General features: G+C 49.9%; 1 protein-coding gene across 5 annotated transcripts in view; it reads right to left on the bottom strand.

Annotated features, from left to right (window-relative positions):
* CHCHD6 (coiled-coil-helix-coiled-coil-helix domain containing 6) overlaps positions 1-27,166 on the bottom strand; it is a 249,168-nt gene that overhangs the window by 96,193 nt on the left and 125,809 nt on the right. For 3 of the 5 annotated variants that reach the window (XM_042962384.1, XM_042962405.1, XM_042962393.1), the window contains 2 exons: positions 19,167-19,250; positions 14,504-14,611 (listed from right to left, as the gene is read on the bottom strand). In XM_042962384.1, coding sequence (XP_042818318.1) covers positions 14,504-14,611; positions 19,167-19,250 — 192 coding nt within the window. The remainder of the gene's footprint in view (positions 1-14,503; positions 14,612-19,166; positions 19,251-27,166) is intronic. The other 2 variants (XM_042962400.1, XM_042962416.1) reach the window with 1 other exon arrangement.

Genomic DNA, 27,166 nt, shown 5'->3' on the forward strand with positions numbered 1-27,166 from the left:
TCACAAAATACAAATACCAGAAATGACAACACAACACTGTCACAGCTCTGGCAGACTAATCTGTTACCTCATACACAGTTCCCACGTACGGGCAAACATCCCGGGTCTTGGCAATTGAGCTCAGTTTCTTCTAACTAGACTCAGAAGCCTTCACACTAACTCTACTCCCAGATACCTCTGCTGTGGCTTCTGTATCACTTGAACCCACCAGGCCCCTTTCCAGGCGCCTCCCACTCACAATGGCAGTTATGTGTGCTTCCGGATCCTGGGGTTGGTGAAAACTTGATGAGAAAGCAGGTTTCCCTCAGAGGTGGCTGGGAGCTCTCTTTCATTTGCTCGGGAGGCACACCGCAAACGTTTACTGAGCATCTACAAAGGAGCAGGCTGCATGGCCTAACCCTTCCAAGCGCCCACACAGTGACTGACACAGAGTAGGTTATCCTGCAAGTACCATCAGTCTGGGTTAGGCAACGTCACCAGCTAAGAACCAACAACCAGGAGTGAACTAGCAGATTCTACGACATGTTCTATTTATTCTGCCCCTAGCTGGCATTCTCCTCAGATGCTACTAGCGTATCTAAAATATGTGCCGAGTCTGACCATTGTAACAGGAGACAATGAAACGACCTATGTTCCTCCCGGGAGAAGAGCAGAAAGCGCAGAATCCTACAGGTTTGCGTGGTGAAATTATTGTGGTGAGACAGTGCGTGAATTCAAGCAAAATATGAAATGCTGTTTTTCAAAGACCTTTCATGAGCTGTTTAACATGGGTAAATAACATAACCGCCCTGTGCTTGAGTTCCAACTCCAGGACTTTAGGCTTCTAAGAACAACTGAAACACCTCTAAACTGATTTTGGTTCATTTAAAACTGCACAAGGCGTGATGCCATCAAGAGCCCTCACCTACAAGCCCTGGAGGTTCTAAATCCTATAAAAACTGGAATGCTTTCCCTGAGTCATCACTGGGGTTCTCAGTGTCCAAGGGGAGGGTCTGATGTCACTTTCAGATGCGGCAGAAGCCGTGCGCCTGCACCTTCCCCCACAGGTGTTGAGGCCGCAGGTGCAGGTGTCAAGTGAAGAGCTGAGTTGCCAATGATGAGCAGGCCAGAAGCCCTTCCCTCAGAAGGGCCAGCTCCCTTGTGGGGAAGGGCCGTCAGGTTCCTCCAGGACCAGTGCTGGGGTGGGAGGGACTGTTCTACAGAGTACCCCTCTCCTCCCCCTTTTTGCCTGCTCTGGATTCTGGATATGGGTGTCGTGATGTGGGAATAAGAATCACTTCCTGACCGGGAGCTCAAACGAGGGCAAGAGATAAGGCAATGCCGGGATGTGGTGGCCAGCACAGAAGCTGGGAAACACATAGCTCTGCCAAGAGGATCCAGAGAGGCTTCCTGGAGCAGGAAATGGTTGAGCTGCCTTCAGGGGATGGAAGAACTGATGAGATGAATACTGATGATAGTAGGGGAAGCACATTGCAGACAAGAACCAAGAAGAAGCACCGGGTGTAGCCCAAAGCTCCTGCAGGCCAGTGCTGCTGGTGGGAGAGGAAGAGGTGGGGCTGCAGGAGCTGTGAACAGAGGCAGCTCAGGGCTGAGTGCCCAGGACCAAGATGGTCAGTCTGTAAGGATGGTTAGGACCACATCTTGAGCAGGGGATTAGTAGGGTCAATTTGTGGCAATAAGAAGTCTAGACTATGGAGACTGCCACTAAAGGCAAGGAGAACTTCCGGGGTGACTGCTTTCGCAGGTAAGAGATGACGGGGCATTGGGGATGCAGAGGACAATTTTTAACTATTTAGGAAGCACAGGAATGGACTAAATGCGGGAAACACAGAGTCAGGGAGAATAAAGAGCCCAGCAGCCCTCACATTTCCCAGCACAGGGGGCAGGTGGCTCACCGTGCACATCCAGGGGAAGCAGGAGGTTTGTGTAGAGATATGCACTCTGAGGGGGTGGGAAGCCCTTGATGTGGAAGTGTGGTCACAGGTGGCCTTGTGCAGCTCCTGGCACGCACGCCTGGCCCGTCCTGTACTGCTGGCACCCTGCACGAGCTCTCTGACCTTTGACTCTGTGAAGTTTTCCCTGCCAAATCCATGACCCACTTCTGTTCCTAAGGCTTCTCGCAGGTGCAGCAAGACAACGAGCACGCTCACTGACCCTGAGGATGGGAACAAAGCTGCAGAAAATCACCACAGGTCATCAGCAAACCAGAGAGCTGCATTCCACAGGCTGCCTTGTGAGGGACGGGCCAGGACAGCAGCGAGCTCCCGGACAAGCCCTTCCCAAGTGCAGGACTTGGTAGAGAGGACGGTCTGCAGAACAGGCACAGCGACCTGGTTGCTTCTGCCGGGCTACGGCCATTTCCATTTCTGAAACCACATCTTCTCGCCCTTCAAAAAGTTAAACAAATCCCAGCCTGAACAGTGGAGGCCGGACTAAAGATTCCAGAATGAGCCAGCCCTCAGTGTAAATCCCACCTCCACCATTTATGAGGTTGTGCAGCCCTGCACGACTGCTTATAGTCCCTGAGGCCCTGAATCCTCACCTGTCCAGTGGGAATGACGGCGTCCACTCCATAAAGCCTCAGGTGAAGGGCCTGGTTCCTATGCACTCAACGAAGAGCTACAGATGGCATCTAAAAGCCGGTATAGCTGGTGGCAAGGCCACAGTCCTCTGGGAGAAGCCATCCCACCCGCTGGGCGGTGATGGCTGCCAGGGACCACAGAGCCAGCAAAGCGGCATGGACAACCAGGGTCTTATCGCCGTGCGCCAGCCAGCCCCAGCCCTGCGGATTAGGTTCCTCTGGCTGACCAACCTGAACCAGCGCTCAGCCGAACTGCCATCTCACACCCCGAATCAATAGCACCAGGCAGGACAGGAGGCGAGTACGCGCGAGGTCTCTCCGACCTCAGACAATGAAGTCTTCCCTCCTCAGCACTCACTCTGCCAACACCACCGAAGATATCGGTGAGGCATGCAGTGAAAAATGGACTCGAAAGAAAGAACAGATGCAGCAAGGCAGGGAGAGAAAGGGAAAAAGACAAACCTTGTACTTAACGCACTTGAGCAATCACCAGGTCTTGTTCAGGCGACACGGGGAGAGCAAGCAGGCCTGTGGCCGTGTACCAGCTCCAGCACGGTTTCTCATCCAGAGGAGATGACGGGGCTCGGGTAGCAGTCTCTGACAGCCTAAACACGCCGCAGCCTGAAAAGCTTTGCAACCCACAATGTTCCCTGTGTGGGGAACCAGCCAGTGGAGGTACACAGAGGGGCTCATATGGCCATGGCTGTTTACAACCAGCTGTGTCCCAGTAAGCAAGAAGAACAGCCCAGGATTAGAGACTTCTGTCACTCCTGCCCAGAAGGGAGAGGGAGAGCAGCCCCCGTCCAAACAAATACAACTTTAGAATGAAGGAGGGAAGGACCGAGCTGAGGACCGAGTGGGAGATTAGTAGCACCCCTCCTGAAGCGGGTCACCGCCCAGGGAAAGAGTCAGTGGTGATGGGGCAGCATCTGTGGTTGTTATCCGCTTGAGGGTGTCTCACTTGGTCCCTAGGTTTTAGAAGACAGGGATGAAAACCTGGGCTCTCCAAAGAAACAAGGTGCCGGACCTAAGTCTAGCCCCCAGAGAGAAGGCACTGTGTGATCTCAGAGTTCCTAACGGCTCAAAAAGGGGAGGGTCTAAACATGGGAGCACCTGGGGCCCTCCCACCAGGAAGAAAGATTCTAATGAATTTCTGGCTCTTACCCAAAACCCTAAAACAGTGCTTCTCAAATGGAGGTCTAAGAATCACCTATGTGTGCTCCTTAATGTGCTGAAGCTGTGGGCCCCACCTGGGCGAGGCAGCCCCGCCTGGTCCAGGACTCCCCAGGGGAAATCTGTAATTGTCATCCTGGGTGACACTGAGGCCTACAAAGTTCCTCTACAACGGGGTCTCCCACCGCAGCACTGTCAGTGTGTTGGTGCCAGGTGATCGCTTGTCATGGGGCCGTCCCAGGCACTGCACGGTGTTTAGCAGCATCCCAGCCATCTCCCCACTAATGCCAATAGCACCTTCCCCCAGTCCTGACAGGCAATATGTCTAGACATCACCAAATGTCCTCTGGAGGACAAAATCACCCCTGTCACAAACCACTGGTCTATAAAGAGAGGAGGCTAAAGAGGGATCGGAGTCTTTAAAAACTCATTTCTGAGAAACACAACCATGAATGATCTCAATAAAGGGGAAAGGGATTGACAGCTGTCCTCAGGCCAGTGCACCTAAAGATCAAGACACGTCCCTTGCTCGCTGCTCCAAGGGGCATGTCAGATCTCCTGGGAGGGAGGGCAGTGCCTGGCTGGGGGCAGAGGGGCTTTCTGCCATGTGCATCTCGGCATGGGAGCCTTGAGAGCCTGTGACCTGTGGGGTCACCACATCTAGCAGGGCAGGGAGGGTGCAGAGCCCATGGGGAATAACTAAGGAACGGCTCAGCCTGTAAGAACGAGGTCAGGAAAGCTGAGGCCCAGGCAAGCTGAGCCTTTTGGAAAATGCTAAGGACAAAAAAGGGGCTTTTAAAATTGGATCAGGAGCGATAGGAACAAGAAGGGATAGGCCCATATTGGGGTGAAAGGTGTTCAGTTAACAGATGACGGAGAGAAAGAACTATAAACTCCCATTTTCTATCAAGGAGAACAATCTTCAGGCTGAAAAGGGTGAATCAAACACTGATATGAGGGAATTGAAACGCAAGACGGGGAAGAGATTGTGAGAGAACATCCAGTCACACTAAATGAATTCAAATCTCCTGATCCAGATGAATCACATCTCAGCTCTGAATTAACTTACAGAAGAGACATGCTCGTTGCTGGCAATCTCAAGAACTCAGAGAAAATGAGAAGATGCCCAAGACGAGACAATGTCCAATTTAGCAAAGAGGAGAAAAGGTGGATTTTTGAAAACTACAGATTGGTCAGCCAGACACAGATCCCTGAGAGAATTCTATAGTCTAAGTACTCAGAAATGGAAGTGGCAGACTCCAGAAGGAAGCCGAGGCTGGTGGGAAACAAGCCATCCAGACACACTTCCACGCTCTTGTCATAAAGTCATGGGGGGCACCGCCTAGAATGATGAAGACACTGCCTAGAGTTATGGGGACACCGCCCAGAGTGATAGGGACACCGCAAACGGTGATGGGGACACCACCTAAAGTGATGGGGACACTGCCCAGAGTGATGGGGACACCACCTACAGTGATGGGGACACTGCCCAGAGTGATGGGGACACCACCTACAGTGATGGGGACACCGCCCAGAGTGATGGGGACACTGCCTACAATGATGGGGACACCACCCAGAGTGATGGGGAAACCGCCTACAGTGATGGGGACACCACCTACAGTGATGGGGACACCACCCAGAGTGATAGGGACACCACCCAGAGTGATGGGGACACTGCCTACAGTGATGGGGACACCACCCAGAGTGATGGGGACACCACCTACAGTGATGGGGACACCACCCAGAGTGATGGGGACACTGCCCAGAGTGATGGGGACACTACACAGAATGATGGTGACACTGCCTACAGTGATGGGGGTACCACCCAGAGTGATGGGGACACTACCTAGAGTGATGGGACACTACCCAGAGTGATGGGGACACTGCCCAGAGTGATGGGGACACTGCCTACAGTGATGGGGACACCACCCAGAGTGATGGGGACACCGCCCAGAGTGAGGGGGATCCCACCTACAGTGATGAGGACACTGCCCAGAGTGATGGGGATACCGCCTACACTGATAGGGACACCACCCAGAGTGATGGGGACACCACCTAGAGTGATGGGGGCACCACCCAGAGTGATGGGGACACTGCCTACACTGATGGGGACACCACCCAGAGTGATGGGGACACCGCCTAGAGTGATGGGGGTACCACCCAGAGTGATGGGGACACCGCCCAGAGTGATGGGACACCACCCAGAGTGATGGGGACACCACCTACAGTGAAGGGGACACAGCCCAGAGTGATGGGGACACCACACAGAATGATGGGGACACCGCCTACAGTGATGGGGGTACCACCCAGAGTGATGGGGACACTGCCTAGAGTGATGGGACACCACCCAGAGTGATGGGGACACCGCCCAGAGTGATGGGGACACTGCCTACAGTGACTGGGACACTGAACAGAGTCAGTGGGATTCTGTCCCATGCTGCACCCATGGGAGGACCCAACGGCAGAAGGGACCTGGAGTAGCACTCCCATTCTGCAAAGTCTGGAGAGTGAGGACAGATGGTTGACCATAGAGTGTGGCATCTTCCTTCCAACTCAGCATCATTATCCATGACTAAAGGAAGGAGTGGCAGTGTATTGATCAAATCTGCTGATGACATGAAGTTCAGAGGTGACCCAGTATGTTGTACGGGTAACAGGATACATACACATCTCAAAAGCTAAAAATGGCCCTGTCCACTCCAATTAGATGAAAATTAACAGGGACAGGGGTTAAGGTCCTGTTCCTGGGTCCCAAACCACTGGCCATTTGCATGCAGAACAAGGTAGTGTGGCTTCCCGGCAGCACACACAAAGCCCAGTGGAGCTGAACTCAAGTGAGACAGCCAAAGGCAGCCCAGGCAGTACCACCAGGGGGAATGTCCCCTCAGGGGGGTTGTGGGGGCAAAATGGCACAGCTCCATCCCACCCCATCCCTATCACCTTCGCACACTGGCTCCAGTTCCAGGACCCGCAGAGACAGGGACAAGCTAAAACCTACCAAAAGGAGAACCACTAGACTACCCCCTGGGAGGAAAGCCTGAGAGAACCAGGGTGACAGTTTCACTGGGGAGGGAAACAGGGGGAGGCTGGTCCTCACCTCTCTGGCACACCGCACAGGCTGGTCCCGGCCAGCTCTATGACAGCTGTTACTCTGGCTCGTGGTCTCAGTACACCCAGGACACCTGAGCAGACTCCAGAATAACGCACAACCACAACTGTCCATGAACGGCACGGACCGTCTGAGCAGGAGGGAGCCCGGCGAACACCCGCACATGCCGTGACAGGCACATTCAAGAGTTGTCCCATTCAGTCCTTTGCCACAATCCAACAGGCTGTGGTTACCAGTCCCGGGAGGATGAGGAACCCAGACTCATAAAAGTGAACCAATTTGCCTCCGGTCACACAGTTGGCAAGAGCTGAGGTAAGGAGTCAGACCCAGGGGTGAACCCCAATCCTACGCTTTTCCAACCTGCGGTGACCAGTCCCAGGCTAACTAATCGTCAGCTGAGGAGACGACGGGAAAACATCCTGCATCAGGTAAGAGCCCTTTGGCTGGGGAATCGACAGTGATTACAGTGCAGAAACAGGCTTTCATAAACCAACGAACATGATCATTTAATTAGTGGTTAAAAAAGTACACATTCAAAAGGCCAATTTTTGCCCATCAAATGAACACACTTAAAAGCTACTGAAATGGGGAAGGGAGAGCTTTTAAGTTTACCACCTCACAGGGTTACGGTTGGGTTAGGGTTAGGGTTAGGGTTGGGTTAGGGTTAGGGAAATTCTCAGACCATTTCGTCAGTATATATTTCTGTAGATAAATTTGGATGTCTTCATTAAAATTAATTGTGAAAGGCTGAAAATAACCCTAAATGTCCACCCAACAGGAAAACGGTTAAATAAATAATGCCAATCCCCTAATGCTGTCATTAAAGGAACAAGCTGATCTGGGGGGACTAAGGGAAGTGACGTGCAACATTGTCTAAGATTTACTGCTAGGTGCAAGAAGCAAGTTAGCGAAGAATAAACTATGACACCAACTGTAAAAACAATCCATGTCTGGGTTCTTCATACACACAAGGTTGACAGTTGCCCGGGCAGGGGGTGGCTGCAAGCACACCGACCAGTGTTCTTCCTGGTGAGTTGGGGCCACACTTTGCATGCTTTCATTATGCTTGAACTTCTGGCAAACAAGCATTACATTTGTAATTAATTTTAAAAAGTAAAAGGAAAACGGCCAATGTTGTTGAAAGGCCGGGAGGCTGGCGCCATCATGTGCTGCTGAAGGAAGCGTGAACTGTTACGATCTCCGTTGCATGGCAATCTGGCAAGGCGTAACCCCAAGCCTGAGGGATGGACACAGTCTACGGCCCAGGATCTGCAATTCTAAATATAAATATTTTTCCAAAGAAAATAACGGACTTCAGGCAGCTATAAAGATGGTCAAAGAACACCATCCGCCTTTGGTTAGCCTAAGGCGATACAGCAATGCAGTGATAGGAAAGAGTAGATTATGGTGCATTCATAAGAAGGAGGAGTACACAACTAATTAAGTGTAGAAACAGATTTGATGTTGGAAAATGGTTCCTAACAGATTGAGTTTTAAAATGGTTACTAAACAGCATTACGGTTATGTTCCCATTTTTGCAAATATAGCTGATCCCTGAACCACGCAGGGGTTAAAGGTAGTGATGCACCCCCCCCCAACCCTTTCTCCACATATGTGTGAAAATCCACATATAATTTGTGACTACCCAAACACTTAACTACTAATAGCCTACTGTTGGCCAGAAGCCTTACTGATAACACAGTCGATTAACACATATTTTATACATTCTAGGCATTATCTATCGTATTCTTACTTTATTGTAAGAATAAAAGAAAATATTAAGAAAATCATAAGGAAAATACATTTACAGTACTATACAGTAAAAAAATCTGTGTATGACGTGAACACGTGCAGGTCAAACCCGTATGGTTCAAGGGTCAACTGTATTATAACACGACCAATGTCACCGTAAGAGAAACAACTTCCAGCAGTGTCCACCAAGATGCTAACGATTACCTCTCTAGGTGGGCAGAGTGCTGATGTGGCAAATTTAGTTTTATTCTTTGGGCTCTTCTGAAATTTTTGGTTTCTCTACTATGGACAGGTGCTACTCAAGAAATAAGTATAAGCATTTTTTTAAAAGGCAATGCTGCCCCACAGCCCGATAAGCTCTGAGAAGATGACTGGGTCATTCTCATGATGCAATGCACCAAGGCAGAGTTTTTGTAACAGAGAGGTTCTGGCTCCCCCGCTGGCACCAAGCAACAAGCAGTTACACTCTGACAACCACAGCCACCTACTTCTATGTACCAAAGCCCAAAGCACTGCTGACTGCTCTGGGCTGTCACCTCTCCTGACTGCTGAGCCACTATGTCATGCATCTATGTCCATCAGGCACTGAGCTTGCTCTGGGGACAAAATAGTAAGTTAGCTCAGGTGGTAGCCCTGCACAGAAGGAGCAGAGGGAAGGGGTCACAGAAGGCCTCTAGGGTGATCCTAATGTCAGGAGAGAGGCCATGTGGCCAGAGAGCATGCCAGGTGCACACACAGCCAAGTCCCAGATCACAGAGCCCTACAGGCCAGGCTGAGGAATCCCAGCTTTCTCCTGAATGCACCAGGGAGTCATTGACAGGCTTTAGAAACGGTCTTCCTGCAACAAGGAGATACCAGATCATAGGTAAGGGTCTGGTAAAAAGGATACCAGTGGGGAGGTTACGGTTTCAGTTCAAGAGAGAGATTAGCCAGGGGCCGCCATTGTGGTGGAAGGACAAAAAAACAGGAGCTATGAGTTCAGTAACCAGGATAGGGCTTGGTCACCAGGGCAGTGGGAGGGCAGAGCACCAGCAGGAAGAGACCAAAGGGCAATCTCGGATTCTGTTTGCAGTATCCCACCACCACCGTGGCCAAGGGCCGAAGGAGGGCCCAAAGGAATTCATTCACCCAGTCAAATGGAGCTGATCGAAGCTGGTAAGGGAAGAGCCGAGAAGGAAAGGGAAAGGAGAGGCCATGGAGTGCCTATTTAATTAAAATTATTTGTTTAACTGGGTCTTTTCCAGCAGGGATAGGTGGTAACCTGCATACGTGATGGACAGGCACTTCTGGCTCTTCAAGCCGTAAGGACCTATTTAGGAGACTAAATGCGCCGGGGGGAAAACCAACAGACAATAACCACGGCACAGGAAGTGCGGCATGTTAATGCAACTGCTGTCAGGAATGGTGCAGAAACCACTTCAAGAGGAGATACTGATTGAGCCCGAGCTTAAAAGGACCCTAGCAACAGTAATGGAGGGAGTGACATAAATCCACAGCCGTGAACAGCGACTTAACCACTGAGGTTAGCCCTTCTTCCCACATGATCCCTTCACCCCTCTTACCGAGGTACGCAGTTGGCTCTTCCCCTCTCTGGGCCAAGTTCAACACCATGAAGGAGAAAGAGGGGAATACAAACCTAAGGAGTGTTTGCAACAAGTCGCTGGCATAAAAAAGGGGGTAGTGTCTATTCTGGGTGACAAAAGACTTAAAAGCCTAAGAACCAATTCTAGTGCGATATAACTCTAGCAGATCCTGACTTACACTAGCAACAAACACGAACAAAAACTCTGAGAAAAGGTATTTTTGAGGAGATCAGGGAAATCAATGTTAATTCTCTGAGGCAAGACGACAATACTATAGTTATATGAGAAAACGTCCATATTTTTCAAAGACACGTATTGAAGTCTGTAGAGGGAAATACCGTGGTCACCAGGATTTGCTTCAAAGCAAAGAAAAAAAGAAAAAAGGAATAAATATGAGCAAATGTGGCCAAATTGTTAAGTTCAGGGGCCAGGAACAGAGAGGTTCACTGTACTGTTGTTAGTCTACTGTTCTGCTTTAGTGAAAATTCCACGGTGGATCATTTTAATACAGATTCAAACAGTACTCGGCTGATTGATGAACAACGGATCCCTGCTTTAGCCTGCCTGGGCCCACGGACGGTGGACTGACTGCCATGACCCCAAACCATTCACGTGACAGCTGCTGCCAACTTCAAAGCCTATGTCTTTACCCATAGAATGGGGATGCTAACAGCTCCTGCCTTGTGGGACTGTCTCGCGGATGTGATGAATTAGAACGTGTGACACACTTGGGACACGCCTGGCACTCTGACAGCAAGGATTCAAACGAGATCGGTTGTCATTCTATCACTCAGCTCACTGGGCAGGTCAGAGGAGGCCGTTCAGGTGAGGTGTCTGGCCCGTGCCCGGCACATGGAACACTCAGCAAGTGTTAGCTACGGAGCACCGAGAAAGCCAGCTGCAGAGACGGAAAGAGAGTTTGTTGGCAATACTCTATCAATTCATGTGATTCTGAAAACTACCCTGCAAGATAAGTACTACTCCTGTTTCACAAATGTGGATTCAGGAAGACCTGTCTAAATCTTGAACCCAGAGCTGAATGGCTGTGAAACCTGGTGCCATCCTGTAACCTCTCTGAGCTTCCTCATTTTCACCTGTGATAAACACTACCCCCCCCCACGCCCCCACCCAACCTACGTGACACAACTTAGACACTGTACATAGCAAAGGAGCTGTGCAGCCCATTCTGCAGGGCCCCTGGCGCAGACATCTTTCCCAGGGAAGCTGGCCACAGGGCCCAGGAAAGCCACGGCCTCTCCGCATGCACAACAGAGGGGGCAGTCTCTGCTCCCTCCTCATCTCAGAGGTTACCGTGAGGTAACAGCGAGAATTTCTGCGAAGATGAGACCGCGAGGTAAAGAAACAGACCTTCAGCAATACACAGAGTAGGCGCAGGGAAGTGTGGGATGACGCGGCAGTGGTATGGAGGTGGCAGTGGCCGAGGCAGAGGACACGGTGGTAGTGACGGGGGTGACGGCCCAGGTGATGATGGTGGTGATGGCAGAACCCAAGTGGTAACAGCATCTATCTCCAGAGCCTGTGATTAACCCCTCCTCTCACCCTATGGTGGAAAACCGTAAGACTAACGGACAGTGTTGCAAGGAAGCCGAGTCCTACTGCTACCACTACTAGCTGGGTGTACTACTAATTACCTACAGGACCTCTGGGGAGTGATGGGAACAATGGCAGTTATATTATTAGATCCGGCTGGTCAACAGTAATGGCAGGTACCACTTATAGTATGATATATTACAATGGACTAGCTTCTCTGTCACATCTTTATTAACTTGAAAAATGTAATTACTACTGTCCCCATTGTAAAGATGAAGACTCCCAAGGCTCAAGGGCTTAAGTGACTTGATCACGCCTATAAAGCCAGTAGGTGGTGAAGTTGTAATTCAAACCAGGTTCCTCTAGATCTAAAAACCCAGTGCTTACAGCCAGAGCAAGTGATTCTCAAACCACTCGGTTGCCTTGGGGCCCTTTTCTTATCTGTGAAAATAATTGGAGTGGATCAATGGTTCTCAGTTTCTTTGTTTCCTCATCAGAGGACCCGGTGCCACCAGCACAGGTATAAAAAGCCCATTCTTGCTAAGAAAGGCCGTCCTAAATCTCTAGGCAATACAGTCTTCCAGTTCTCACTTCCAGCAGTGTCGAGAACACACAAAATGGCCATTTTTATGCCGGTCCCATTACCAAAAAGTGGCGCTAGTCACCTGGGGAAGAACTTCTGGACTCAACAATCTTCAAAAGTCCTTTGGGCCCAGAGCAGTCAGCTCAGTAGGCAAAGGGCTGCTCCCCACAATGATCAGGGGGGTGGGCTCCTTCCCCACATGGGCCAATTTCTGGCTGCGTTGTTTTCAGGTCACTGTTACCTGTTCCCTCCTCCAAATCCCCAATGTTCTGGCAGCTTCTCTCGGCATGCACGTCACACTTGCCATGCCTCGGTCTTGCGTCCTCAGTGGTAAGCCCCTCTCTGTCTGACTCTCTGGTACTGAGGTAGAGCCCGACACCAAGCAAGCCTCCCCACATTCGGGAGAAAAGCCTGCTGGTTACTCAGAGCACTTGGCGGTCAACAATTCTTCCAACAAGACATACTGCTCACTCACCATGCGACCGGAAGTCACTCCACCCCAGAGCCACAGGGCGACTCCTCCGAGAACACGGAGTGAAGGCGGCCCTTCCCACCACACACCCTCCAACCACCTCTGGGACCTGGCTTCTGCTGCACCCCTCAGGGACGTGTTATGAGTTCTCCTCCTCCCAGAAATATGATGGAGTCACTCACTCTTAAACCATCCATGTTCTTTCAGGAAACTTCTTGGAAGAGCGGCCTATACCTGTTTCCTCCACTTCCCGCATTCACTGTGGCCCCACTCCACATGTAACCCAGCTTCAGTTTCCACGGCAATACTGGAAAAGTGCATTCAACATAACTCAGGTGTCCTTCACACCACAATTGGAGGGCTCTCCTCCAGTCCTTCCTGGCCTGCAGCATTTGGCACCATTGACCACACACACTCTCTCAAACTTTTCTTCCGAGCTGATCTGAGAGGCAGCATGGCGTGGGGGAAAAGCAGAGACTTCAGAGCTCTGACTTCATCCATCAGCTACATGGCTTCTGGCAGCTCATTTAACCTGATTCCCAGTTTCTTCATTTATAAAATGTATAATATAATCTACCTTGCAGGATTGCTGCAAGGATTAGCGATAATTTATGTAAAAGAGCCTGGCACATAGCAGATGCTCATGACATCGTGGTGGCTGTCATCTTGTGGGACACAGAACTCCATGTCTGACACTTTCAATCATCTGCTGGCCATCTCCACTTCATATGTGCAGGTCTAGAATTAAACTCACGACCTTCCCCAAGTGTCGTGGCTCAGTTGAATTTTTTCTGTCTCTTAATGGCACCGTTACTCTTCTGGACATTCAAGCTCAAGTCTTTCTCCAGCTGACAGCCCTTCAAGAACTCCCAATGTTATCCTAATGGAAGGCCACGCTGTGAGCCAGTCATCCGGGGTCCTTCATGATGTGACCCCAACCTATTTTTACAGCCCTCCCCCCCACTGCCCACAGTCACGTGGAGGTCTCCGTCCAGAAGCCCCACCTCTTCATGTCCCGTCCTGTGGGCTGCCCACTCCATCCTGCTCATGCTCCAAACACAGCTTTCACCAAGAGGCCTATCCCGGAACCCCCGCTGCGTCACTGTTTCCTGCCTGCTCATACACACTTTCCTTTCTTTATTCTTGCAAACATCTATTGGGCACCTATTCTATGCCAAACACTGCATCCCCAGCCCTGGGTGATGAATCACCCCTGATGAATCAGACCAGTGAGGACTCTGCTTCCAGACCTTCACAGTCTGGAAGTGGAAACAGTCACAGATGCCAACAGCCACAAGACAGCGTGGCAAGTGCTAGAACACATGCAGGGTGCAGGGCCTAGGAACACGCAGAGAGGAAGTGGCAGGTGACACCGCTGGTGCCTAAAGGTAGGCCTGCCTTCCTCCGCTGCATCGGACTTTGTGTTAAATAGAACATACTAACAGAAAAGTGCAAAACCTCCCAACACAGCTTGATGAATTCGCACAGTCGAACCCACCTGCGTAACCAGCACCCACATCAAGAAAGGGAACTCTGCCCCACTCTACGAGCCCCCTACACATTCTCTTCCACGTTACTCCCCCCAAAGGTAACCGTTATCCCACTTTCTAGCATCACAGATAAGTTTCGCCGGGTTTGAAAGTCAAGTAACAGATCCATCCGACGTACACGTATGCTTCCGTGTGGCCCTTCTGCTTACCATTCTGCGGCTGACGTTCACCAGCACCCCTGCTGATGGCCACGACTTGTTCATCCGCACGCCCATCTGGGCTTCCACTCTGACGACCACCATGACGGATCCGTCTCCCTGTTGACAGCGATTGTGAATGATTCTGCAATGAACGTTCTACAGTCTTTGTTTGGTTTTTTGGTGAACCTATGGACACATTTCTGTTGGGCACCGAACAGCCGGGTTGTAGGGTACGCCTATGTTCAGCTTTAACAGACAACGGGTGATAGCTTTCCAAAGTGGCCTTGCCAATTTACAGTGCTGCCAGTGGCGTGAGGGCCTGAGTTAACCACACACAGCCTGGCCAGCACTCGCTGGTACCCATCGCTCCCATGTCAGCCACTCTGAGCATGGAACGGTATTGCCTCATGGTTGTCACTGCATTTCCTCAACATGTGTGAGGCTGGGCCTTTTCACGTGCTCCCGACCAGGGGCCCACCTTCTCATGTAAAGCAGAATTATCCTCTTCCTCTGTGCCCTAGAGTGGCTCCTGTTTTCCTGAACAGACTCCGACTGACACCCCCAGGGACATCAGGCAGGGGGCTGTTTAGTGCTGTCACTGAGAAAGCTGCAGGCTTGGCAGGATCACATGACAGTTGTTCCTTAAAAAAAGAAAGCCGGAGTAGAAGCAAAGAGGGAAAAACAGGAAAAGGGCTGACTGTTCACATATCGATGCTGGGGTGGTGTGTGTGCCCAAGGGGAGGAGGAACAGAGATTTACGTTCTGGGGAAAGAGCCCAAGATCCAGGAAGAATACACATATTTCTCAGGTTCTCCCCTTCTCCCTACCTCCAGCTGTGAAGCTTGACCCCCCCAGATGCTCTCCCCACTTTGCAGTTGCTGAGTTTGGAAAAAGCAAGACCATTTTTACAGGGCTGGCAGGTCTGGTCACGGGAAGTCGGCTCTCTGGCATCCTCCCCTGTGCGGCCCTCTTCCTCAACATCTCCCTCCCCTCCCAAACTGTGCTGTGAATTTCATGAGGTAGGAATGACAGGTGTCGGGACCGTCTCTGGGCATCTAGCAGAATTAAACAAATATGGAATTAACGAATGGCTATGCATTTATTACATGAGGAGAAAAAGGATGGAAGTGACACGAAAGAGAATAGGACACTTCAATGTCAGATACTCGTACACAAATGACCACTCAGCCCCCAAACAACTGGCAGGTTGGTCTTAACATTTCCGCATCAAAGGTAAGAAAGTTGAGGCTGTAGAATTTAAATAGCTTGCTCAGAGTCAGAAGGCTGGTCAATTCCTGAGGCCAAACTAGGACTCCATCAAGCACCCCACACACCTTGCTCCCCACGCACCTGCGCTCGGGCCCGTGGCAGAAGGCAGGAGACACACCCTTGGCCAGCCAGAGCTGTCAGCTCAATGGCCTTCAGGTCTCATTCAGAGCCACCCAGCACCCAGGGTTCCACCAGCAGACAGCAGATGCGCTAGTTCCGACGGGACACAAGTCACCCTTAGCCCCAAGATAACTGAATCCAGGTGGAGTGCAGGTGAAACCCACAACCAGGTCTTCCGTTTCCCACAGGAAAACACAAAGGGCAGCTGAGCAAAGGCTCTGGGAGGCCAGTTACGATGGCAGGAGGTGCAGCACTGCAACTCGGACAGTCGAGGCGGTGCACAGCCTCACCTTCCTGGACCCTACCCCCGGCATACGGCAACGGAAAATGGCCCTGCTCTCTAACACTGTCAGGCCTGTGAGAAACACCCAGTTGTGAGCAGCGCGTGGTCTCCATAGTGCTTTGCACACGGCCCTCACCTACCCCTCTGCGTGGCGAAGGACAGACAGGTGTTGTGGCGGGCACCCGAGAAAAGCCCAGAGAAGCCCGGGGAGGAGATTTCTGCGTCCCAGAGAGCAGCCCACCGTTGATGACAAGATCCATCTCCGCATGCATACATGTGCACACATGCATCCGCTGAACCCAAACCGGAAGCGTCAGGACTTGAAGGAGAATCGCCAACATCGCCGTGCACCAGAGAGAGGCACCCGGCACATGCCAACACCTGTCCGATGTTCCCTCCTCCAATGTTGCCATCAACACCCGGAGGGAGGCATCAATATCTCCATTTCATAGATGAAGAAATGGAGATGTGAAGAGGCGCAGTGTGGTTGCAGAGGGCAATGACACAGAGCCGTGTGGGGGCCCGGGTCCACTGTGAATGCGCTAGCCCTTGCTTCACGGCTGTGTGTGGACACCACGTCTAGGGTTTGCCTCCAGGTGCCATGAGACCCTCCCAAGGCCCCTGCAATCCCAACAGCTCACCGCTCTCTGTGATGAAAGGAAAAAACACTCCTCACTTAGATCTTGCAGTGTGGGCGTGAGGAACAATTACTCAGAAAGATTATAAAGCGCAGGAGCCCTACAAAATATGATTTCCACCCTCAAGAATAATCATCTAGGGAATAAATACTGCAGTACAAAGGGGTCAAGACGTCTCCTCCCCCTTGAAAATGAGTCTGGATTCTGTGCAGGATTTCCCTACCTGCCAATCACAAAGGGCCAGCACTAGGGAACGGTGTCCTATGGGCGAAAGGGCAGGAGGCTTCCAGCCGAGGGGCGGGCGGACCCAGCACAGCGCCCCCCACGAGCCCAGACCTCTGTGTCCCCCATCCCAACCTCCTCTGGCCCCTGACCATACTCCCAACTTTTTTGGGTGGTCGCGGATGATTCAGCAGCTGCTCCAAGTTTCCCCCTGAACAGGTTTCCACCATCAATTTCCAAACTTAAGAGGAAATGGGAAAAGAAAAGAAAGGAGCCTGCTGATTGGAAGGCCCTTAAGCTGTGTGTACAGAAGCTGAAAATGTCAAGGTCTGAGAGTATTCAACAAATGAAAGCAGAATTATATAAAAGCAACAGCTAATAAAAAAGATTGTCGGAGGCCGAGTTCTTCATCTTCCCAGCCATTACAGGAATAAAATTATCCACAGAGGAGATGGGAAACCTTTCTCAAGACTGGTACAATTAAGCCTTAGGATCATGAGTCTTTGCTCCCCCTTTTGCAGCACCCCTTCCACCCCGCCCCCACCCATCTTCCTCGCCAATCTCTAGTTTCCAGGACATGAGAGGGGCTTTCCTTTTGCACAGTGTCACCAGCAAAATGCTAGTATTTCAGAGTCAGACAGGTGACCATGTTTTTGCACCTCCTTCTGGAAGCATTTGATAACTTCACAATCGTGTAGGAAACCCTCATTTTAGAAAAAGGGCACATGTGCCTATGTAGAGTCTGGACGTCCCCGTAGGATGAGCAGGGAAGAACAGATGAGAAGGAAGGGCCCATCCAGGAGAATTTACTTCCCTTTTGGCAAGGCAGAGAACAGGGCCCAAGGAGGAGAACCCCAGTGGGGATGGGAAAGGAGAGTGACAGGGGAAAACCGAGCTGAGACAAGGAAGAACACTGTAAGGCTACTGCCCTTCACCCCGAGCAGACACACGCACACACGCTTCCAGGAGCCAAACCCAGAGAGGGAAATGCAAGCGGAGCTCAGCAGGAGGCCGCGGAATTGCACACATAACAACACAAAAAAATCTGCGCTCGTGAACATATGGGGAACTGTGATAATTAGAGCTATGGCTGGTGGAATGTTTTTCCCCTTTTCCAGGATCTCAAATCACAATCCTCGTCATTGCAGCTATAGTCAAACCTGGGCAGGAGGCTGTTCTGGGGACACCTCTGCTGGTTAAGGGGCCACTTCTATAAGCGGCTGGAGGTGCCCTGCTGGCCTCCAGGACCACGCCACCACCATCGGTGTTCACATCACAATTGGTGCCATCCCCTAAACACCCTGCAGGAGGCAGACAGGGGCGTCCCTGGAGCAAGGAGGAGCGTCCCTCCTGTCCCCGCTGCCTGGAAATCCAGAAATCCACATTTCTACTAGTCTGCAGAGTGCCATGCCACAGGAGAAAAGCCCACGGAAATAAAGCCCCTCAAGCAAACTGTCAATTTCAAAGCTCCAAACCGTGACAAACGATTCTCGAAGATTTGCCTGCAATAAGCTGATGGCTCGGATTGCCTGGCATGCCGTCTCAGGCAGGAGGAAGAACATTTTTTTTAAAAACCTCCCAACCGTCTCCCATCCATGATTTAAGCCATTTGAAAAATCTGTCATGATCAACAAATTAAGCACCCCCCCCAAAAGTAAACAAGTTACCAAATGAATTTTCAAGAGTCGTTGTAGGCTTTATCAACAACAAAAAAAGAATGAGGATGTCTCTGAATCTCCTTCATTTCAAAGGCTTATCCCTAGGAAAGTGGGGAGCGAGTAGCCATGGTGCCCTTTGATCTCCCTGACTCCCGGGAGAAAATCAATAATACAACTTTAATATATTTGTACAGGACGACTTCACGTTATTATTATTTTTATCCAGTGCAGCTTAACTAAGGTAGGCTAGGACTCAGCACCGCCCTGTGGTGAAAATGAGTCTTTCCTGAAGCTGAACGACAGCATGGCCAGCCGCATTCACAAAACACGGGCCACTTAAAACACTGTGATCTCTGTGACTACAACTTGGGGAAAGGCTGAGGGTGAGGGAGGGCGTGTCCGCAGGGGCACCGGCCACTGGGGCGACTGGACCCTGGGGCTTTCAGGGCCTGGCGCCCAAAGGCGGCCACCATGAGCCTTACCTTCCTCTCGAGGCGTCCCAGCTGCTCCTTATAGAAGGTGTCACGACGGCTCAGCTCTGCCTCCCGGCTCTCCAGCTCCCTGGCCTGGCGGGAAGAGAACAAAGCCCACGTTAGGCGACAGCAGCTGGGCTGAGCTGGGGGAGACACCAAGAGGGTTCTGTTCAGAGACACTGACCGTGCGAGCAGCAGCGATGGGGCGTTGAAAACCTGTGCTATGCTGGACCGCTTACATACCCTGCGTTAAGTTTCCACCCCAGGACTTCAGTGTGGCACGCTGCTAGAGCCATGTCAGAGGACAAGCACTAACATTTACTGAGTGCCTACTATGTGCCAGGTACTAGTCCAAGTGTTTCCCCCAGACCTTCTCACTGGACCCTCACAGCACCTCTAAACGGTAGGCAGGGTTGCTAGGAAGCCCCTGTAGGTGAATAAATGGAGGGGCTAAGTGACCACCCCCGCCCACAGCTATGAGGGAGGAACTGGGGTTTGAGCCCCAGCACGTACAGGGCCTGACCACAGAGCTGCACCGCCTCAAGGCCACACAGTCTGGAAGGGCCAGAGCTGTTCCCCGGCCACGGAGTTCTCACGCCCAGCACCGGACCAGGCTACCAACTCACACATGAGCTCTCAGAGGCAGGGTGCCAGAATGCCCTTCTTCTGGCAAGGCCAGCTCCCTCCTTCAGGGGTCAGGGATCTGAAAGGTGAGCAGTATCAGAACCCCAGAACCCTAGAGCTGGAGAGGACGGCTGCTCCCGCACCCACCGGATGCAGAACAAACAGAATTGCTGGCACATATGGCCGAGGACCCTCCCTGAAGGTGACAGCGAGGCTGAGGGGCTTGGCTGGCCAGGACCAGCAACCTGGAGCCAGCAGACCTGGGGGTGAACCTGCCTCACTCTTAACTATCTGGGTGATCAAGCTCCAGCTTCCTCAGGTATAAGACATAAGCCTGCACCAGAAGTGCCTGCCCCACAGGACTGTGTGGGAGGTTAAAGAAAACGGGCAGGGCCACAGCAGGCCTCCATCAAGGGACACCTGCATCACGGCAGTCTTCTCCTGCCTGGGACATCCATGGCCCTCAGGACCTCTGTGGGACAAGGCCCCAAGGCCTGCCCCCACCCAGGGTCTGAGCACCCCAGAGGGCCGGCTCACCGCTCGTGCAGACAAGTAATGCCATCTGATCGCTATGTGCCCTGTGTAAGGGTCCAGCGCATTCCAGCACCATTTCAGGCTCCTGTGTCACTTAATTACCATGACCCCAAGAGCATAAAGCTAGCCAATGACAGAGGGAAACCATGAACCTCTGTCAGCGGTGACTCCAGGTCCTGAGCTGCCTCCTTTAGACCACACTGTGGTGTCAGCACATGGGTCTGAACTGGGCAAAAATACCGCCCAGGACAAGAACTGATGTTTCTGAAAGCCCATTCCCTCAGCAATGCTACGCCCAGACGTGAAAATGTGCTAAAGCCCAGGAGGGGACCAGCAACGAGGAGCTGACCACAGGACAGCGACAGCAGCTGAGGAAGGACCTGGGTTTGAAGGACTTGGCTGCACCCGGGGAACGTGGGCTGGCTGGGCTTGGCGACACGCTGACAACCTGGGAGTCGCACTCTAACGCGGGCTCCACCACTGAGTGGCCTGCGAGCTGGAGCAATTTGCTCTCCTTTTCTTGGGTATGTCCTCCTTACCTGTAGAATGGAGGACAGAGGGGAGACTTGGCTCCTGAGGCTGCTGCAGAGTATCTAAAAATGCCAAGAAGGCTTCTGGAATGCCTGTGGAATGCCAACACTTCAGAAAAGCTAAATACAAACAGTGAAACTGAATGCTGGGGGATTTCTCGCAGGATTTTTCAAAGCACGATGCTGAGGGAGGGTCCCAGGAATGGGAGTGTGGTGAATCTGTGCTGGGCCCTCCGCAGCCACCTGGGCCCTCACTCTCAGCCATCCCTGGGACAATCGGAGAAGCCGGCGTGACACAACGAAGCAGCCAGGACAGGGATGTCTCCTGGGGCTCCGGACTTGCCGTTTTCTGGCCAACGGTCCCAGCCAACCGGGAAGATGACACCAGAAAGCAAAACTGCCATGAGGCTCTTCTTCTGCCATTCCCTGAAGGCCAGCGGGGCGGTACATGAGGAGGTCTTCCGGGCATCTGTCCACCCTCCCTCCAGCCTACACATCAGGATGCCTCCTCTGGGCAGAGGCTCCAGGAACACTCAGCTCATGGCTCCCGGGCCTGTGCTGGCATGGGTATCTACGTCAGAAATGGGATAAGGCTCCAGGCAAAGCTCCCCAACCGTCGAGGCTTCCTCAGGCCACAGAGAGACAGTTCACACACAAGAAGAGATTTTGAGGACACAGGGGTCTCCTTTTATAGCCATGTCAATCTGCAACACCACGAAGCCGATGCCAAGTAAGGAAGTGATTAACTGCTCAGAGAACAAGGAGTCTGTCATACCCACTGGAACGGAAGCTCTGTGACAGGAAGGACCTTCCCGGTCTCGGCCCATCCCGAAAGCCTTGGCCTCCAGCATCGTGAGCCAGCAAGGTGGCTAGCTCACTTCCTCCACCCATCCTGAGATTTATAATAACAACGGACAGGAGGAGGTGACATGTGAAAAGGGCTGCGGAAAACGCATGCGGTACAAACGTCTGGCTGTCAGTGCCTGGCCCGGAGCAGGGACCCACTTGGCTTTGATGAATGAAGGCGGGCATGAGACAACAATGGTCACTCTACATAGCTGCTACAGTCCAACACGCGCCTCCCAGCACTCACGAGAGGCCATGCGGCAGGCACCTCGCAGCATGACCGTGGAATTAAGGAGGCACAGGCAGGTTTCAGCGACTGATTCAGTAATTTACCAGAACATTATTGAGTGCCTACCACGTGACAGACACTATCGCAAAGGGGTTGTGGATACAAAAGGGAAATGAGAAAGAGTTTCTGTTCTCGTGGAGCTTAGATCCCAGTGGGAGAGACAAATGTGTGTGCAGAGAAATAAGATAATTTTGGAGAGGGATATATGCTGGGGAGGCCACAGGCAGAATAACTTGTGGGGTAGCAGGTTGTTATTTTCTCTAAGGAGATTTCCAAGCCAGTCTTCTAGGAAAAAATACTGAGTAAAGTATGCTGTCTCCAATACAAAGGCAAAATATCACCATTATGAAGATCTACTTGGTGGATTACAGTCTTTGAATGGGGAATTGAAAAGAATCTTCAGTGATTTAGTCAAGGACTTCCTCCAGTCAAGAGAGTACGGTAAGTTCACACTTTGATGCATTTTCCCTGCTCTAAACACATAGCAAGAACAGACAAAATATGAGAACAGGACACCAAAAAGACATGGCCAGGTTCAAAAACAAGATTAAAACGTCTAACAGAACAGGAATGCAAAGCAGTGGGTAAGGCCAGAGCCACAGGCTTGCTGGGCTCTGGGTCTGGAGTCGGCAGAGGCAGCCAGAACAAAGCCTGTTCCACAGAGTGGGGCACTGGTGCCAGCCTTGTCACCCGCAACCCAGGGCTCTCTCAGAACAAGGAGCTGATGCAAAAAATTCCTGAAGACCCCGTGTAGGGCTGCAGTTCAGCCCACAGGCCATAGCTCCGATCCACTCAACCCTTGGCCACAAATGACTCAATCCCCCCACCCCCGCCACCACCCCCAGCTCAGGTCCCAGCTCCGCAGCACCACAAATGCCACCACGGAGATGGGCCTCAGGAGGGCCACAATCACCTATCCCTGCATCTGGGCGCAGCTGCAGACCGCTAGAAATGTACTAGGCAGGGAGAAATGAAAATGAGAGCAAAAACAAAGTAGAGTGAAACAAGACAAAAATCAAACTTTCTACTCAAAATGAGCCTGCAGGGGCGCCTGGGTGGCTCGGTCGGTTAAGCGTCCGACTTGGGCTCAGGTCATGGTCTCACAGTTGGTGAGTTCAAGCCCTGCATCCAGCTCTGTGCTGACAGCTCAGAGCCTAGAGCCCGGAGCCCGCTTTGGATTCTGTGTCTCCCTCTCTCTGTGCCCCTCCCCCTCTTGTGTGTGCACACACGTTCTCTCTCTCTCTCAAAATAAACATTAAACAAATTTTTTTTTCTTAATGAGTCTGCAAACCAAATCCCAAATACATGAAGCACTGTGACACTTAGCAAGGCTACCAATAAAATCAGCAATTGGAATATGAATCCACTCCAGATGAAATAAATTCTATGGGACATTATGACCAAGGATTTTTTACAACTTTTTATTATGCAAAAATTTAAACATGAGACAGAATAATTTAATAAAACCCCAGACAACCATCACTAAGCTTCAAAATTTATAAACTTAAGGAAATCTTGTTTTACCTATAATCCCCACCCTCTCACTATCCCCAAATTTCTTACAGCAGATCATTTCATCTGTACATACTTCAAATACTTCTTTAAAAAATAAGGACTTTTCTTTTCCTAAACTAAACCATAGTACCATTGCATACCCTCCAAATTAATTCCTTAACATCACCAAATATTCAGACAGTGGTCCAATTTTCAAATGATAAAGGATTTTAAAAGTGCATGTTTAAGGTACTCAAAAGATAAATGAACTTCTTGGGGCACCTGGGTGGCTCAGTCGGTTAAGCAGCCGACTTTGGCTCAAGTCATGATCTCACGCCTCATGAGTTCGAGCTCCATGTCAAGCTGCTGACAGCTCAGAACCTGGAGCTTGCTTTGGATTCTCTGTCTCCTCTCTCTGCCCGCACCCCCCCCCAAAATAAACATTAAAAAACATTTTTTTAAAGATAAATGAACTTCTAATTGAAAAAGAAGAAATTATGAACTTGGAACAGGAAAACCCCCAAACAGGTAAATATTATAAACTTAAATTCCTTCAAAGTAAAAATGATATGGATAAGCTGAGGGCAGTAAGGTGGAAATAAGCAAACTGGAATGTAGTACAGTAATGGGATCCAGAACATTGCAACAGAAGACAAAGATAAAATGTATGAAAGAGGAGCTGAAAAACTTGGAAGACAGACTGAGAGACTCCAATGTATGTCTAAGAACTATTTCAGAAGAAGAGCCCAAAAGGGATGGCAGAGAAAGAAGAGATGAAGGAGGAAGAGAAGGGAGGGAATGGAGAGGAAGGAGGAAGACGGATGCTAGAGCAGAGGCAAGGGAGGGTGGGAGAAAGGGAGCAAGATGTGGCCATAAGGAGAAAATGGGGGGCTGAAGGAAAACACGGGGAGGAGAAGAGGATGTAAACAGAAAATCCCAAATTAAATTCTAGAAATAAGTATGTCAGTTATCACAAAAATATATGCGCTTGACCACTTCTCAGATGGTCCCCAAGGATCCCATGTCCTGATACTCGTCTTTGTGTGATGCCCTCTCCTTGAGTGTGGGCTGCACCTAATGACAAACTTTTCAAATGAACAGAATATGGCAAAAGTGATAGAATGTCACTTTCCGGCTGCCAAAAGCTAGTGATTTCTGTCTTGCTCCCCCACTCCCCCTCGCTCACACTGAAGAAGCAAGTTTCCATATTGTAAGCTGCCCTATGGAGACACCCACACAGTAAGGAACTGAGGGAGGCCTCCAGCCATCAGCCAGTGAGGAACTAAATCCTGCTAACAGCTGTACGAGGGAGCATGGAACCAGGGCTGCCCTGAGCTGAGCCCTCTGATGAAACTGCAGCCCTGAGACAGAGGAACCAGCTAAGCTGTGTCCAGGACCCAGATCCACAGACTCTGTGAGACAGTAAATATTTCTTATTTTCAACCACTGAAGTTTGTAATTTCTTATTTAGGAATAGACGACTAATACAAAACATGAACTGGTTAATCTCACCCTTAAAAAAAATTCTTACTTTGGATAAAAGAAAAGAAGAAAATCTAACTATATGCCATTACGAGACACTCAAGCCCCCATACTAATGATCTTATAGAACAGAAGAAAACCCTTCACTGGCATATATACCACAGTGTCTACTGTTTTATTTACACAAAAGGTTGAGCATTCAATCAAAAGTGTAAACACAGTACACACACACACACACACACACACACACACACGAAAATAATGATCTACCATAAAGAGAAAATACCCAATGCAATCAGATGCAATAATGGTTCACATGTTACAAGTAACACAGAGGAACTTCAAAATAACTATGATCAATATGTTAAAGAATCTAGCAGAGAAGGGTAGATACCTACCATATGTGAAGAAAGGGAGAATTTCCACAAGGATATGGGCACTATCTGGCCTCCGTTATTTATGATAATAAATAAGCTATTAATATTATTGAGGATTCCTTGCATGTGACAAATTGATTCTATCCTGTTACTTTTAAGATTCTCTCTCTGACTCTGGTGTTCAACAGTCTATGATGTGTCCAGGTGTGAATCTTTTTGAGATCTCCTGAGATCTCCCCTACACATTCATCTGGCCTTCTAGATTCCCAGGAATATGCTGAAGCTTTTCTAAGCCTTCTTTGAACATCTTGTCATCTAGCTTTTAAAAAAAAATACCGGTGGTATTTTGATGGGGATTCTATTAAATGTGTAGATTGCACTGGGTAGTATGGACACTTTAACAATGTCTCTTCTCCCAACCCATGATCATGAAATATCTTTCCATGTCTTTGTGTCATCTTCAGTTTCTTTCATAAATGTTTTAGGTGTTCAGAGTTCAGATTTTTTACCTCTTTGGTTAAGCTTATTCCTAGGTATTTTATTATTTTTGGTGTAATTGCAAACAGGACTGTTTTCTTAATTTCTCTTTCTGCTACTTCATTATTAGTTTAAAGACATGCAACAGATTTCTGTATATTGATTTTGTATCCTATGACCTTACTGAATTCATCTATCAGTTCTAGTAGTTTTTTGGTGGAGTCTTTAGGGTTTTTGTTTTGTTTTGTTTTGTTTTCTTAAGGAATCTCTACACCCAATGTGGGGCTTGAACTTACAACCCAGAGATCAAGAGTGACATGCTCTGTGGATGAGCCAACCAGGCACCCCTAGGGTTTTCTATGTAGAGTATCATGTCATCTGCAAATAGTAAAAATTTTTATTCTTACCAATTTGGATGCCTTTTATGTCTTTTTTTTTTTTTTTGTCTGATTACTACAGCTAGCACTTGTCTCGTTCCTCATCTTAAGGGAAAAGTCGTCAGATTTTCACTGCTGAGTATGATCCTAGCTGTGGGTAGTTTTTCTTTTATTAAGCTTTTTTATCACCCTATTGTTTTCCCAAACTGTTATTCACCTCCTGGAGCAGCCATACTGTTCTACAATTGCCTCTGATTGTTTTTGAAAATGCCTTCCAGGAAAAGGCTGTTTCCACTGAGCAACATCTGAGTCAGATCAAGTGAAGACAGCCTTGCAGGTGGGGTCTTCCAGGAACCACCAGACAGGAAAAATAATGACAACTTTCTAGGCATGGGACTTTAAAGAACTCCGATCCTTCTCTGCCCTGTCCAGTGGTTGCCAAGCTGCTAGCTTTTACCATGACTGTGGCTGTTGGTTTTCAAACTTACTGCTTAGTTGGGGGAAAGGAGGATGGGAATGAGACGATTTAAAATGCCATAAAACTCACTGTCCTTACTGAGATTCACCATTTTTCTTGAACAAATGCTCCCGGATTGCTGCAAGTCCTTGGTTAATTTTCAAAGTTCGGGGGGGCGGGGGGGGGGAATAGAGCATTTTCATTGCTTTTATGGAAGGGAGAATTTTCATCAGAGGCCCTTAATCCACCATGTTCACTGACGCTACCCAATACTGTAAAAATGGAACCAAATGGAAACGCTAAAAATGAATTTCTAGCATAGTATGGCATCAAATCACAGGTTTGTTAGAAGACTGGACAGAGCTTAGAAACAAGTCATTAGAAATTAACCAAACCAAAAGAGACAAAGCACGGAAGAAATAAAACTGAACAGAGGACGCGAGATCTATAGGACAATATCAAATGATATACCATACATGTAATTGGAGTCCTAGAAAGAGAAGAAAAAAATCAGTGCAAAAG

This window comes from Panthera tigris, chromosome A2, assembly GCF_018350195.1.
Source record: "Panthera tigris isolate Pti1 chromosome A2, P.tigris_Pti1_mat1.1, whole genome shotgun sequence".
In the NCBI taxonomy this organism is placed as follows: domain Eukaryota; kingdom Metazoa; phylum Chordata; class Mammalia; order Carnivora; family Felidae; genus Panthera; species Panthera tigris.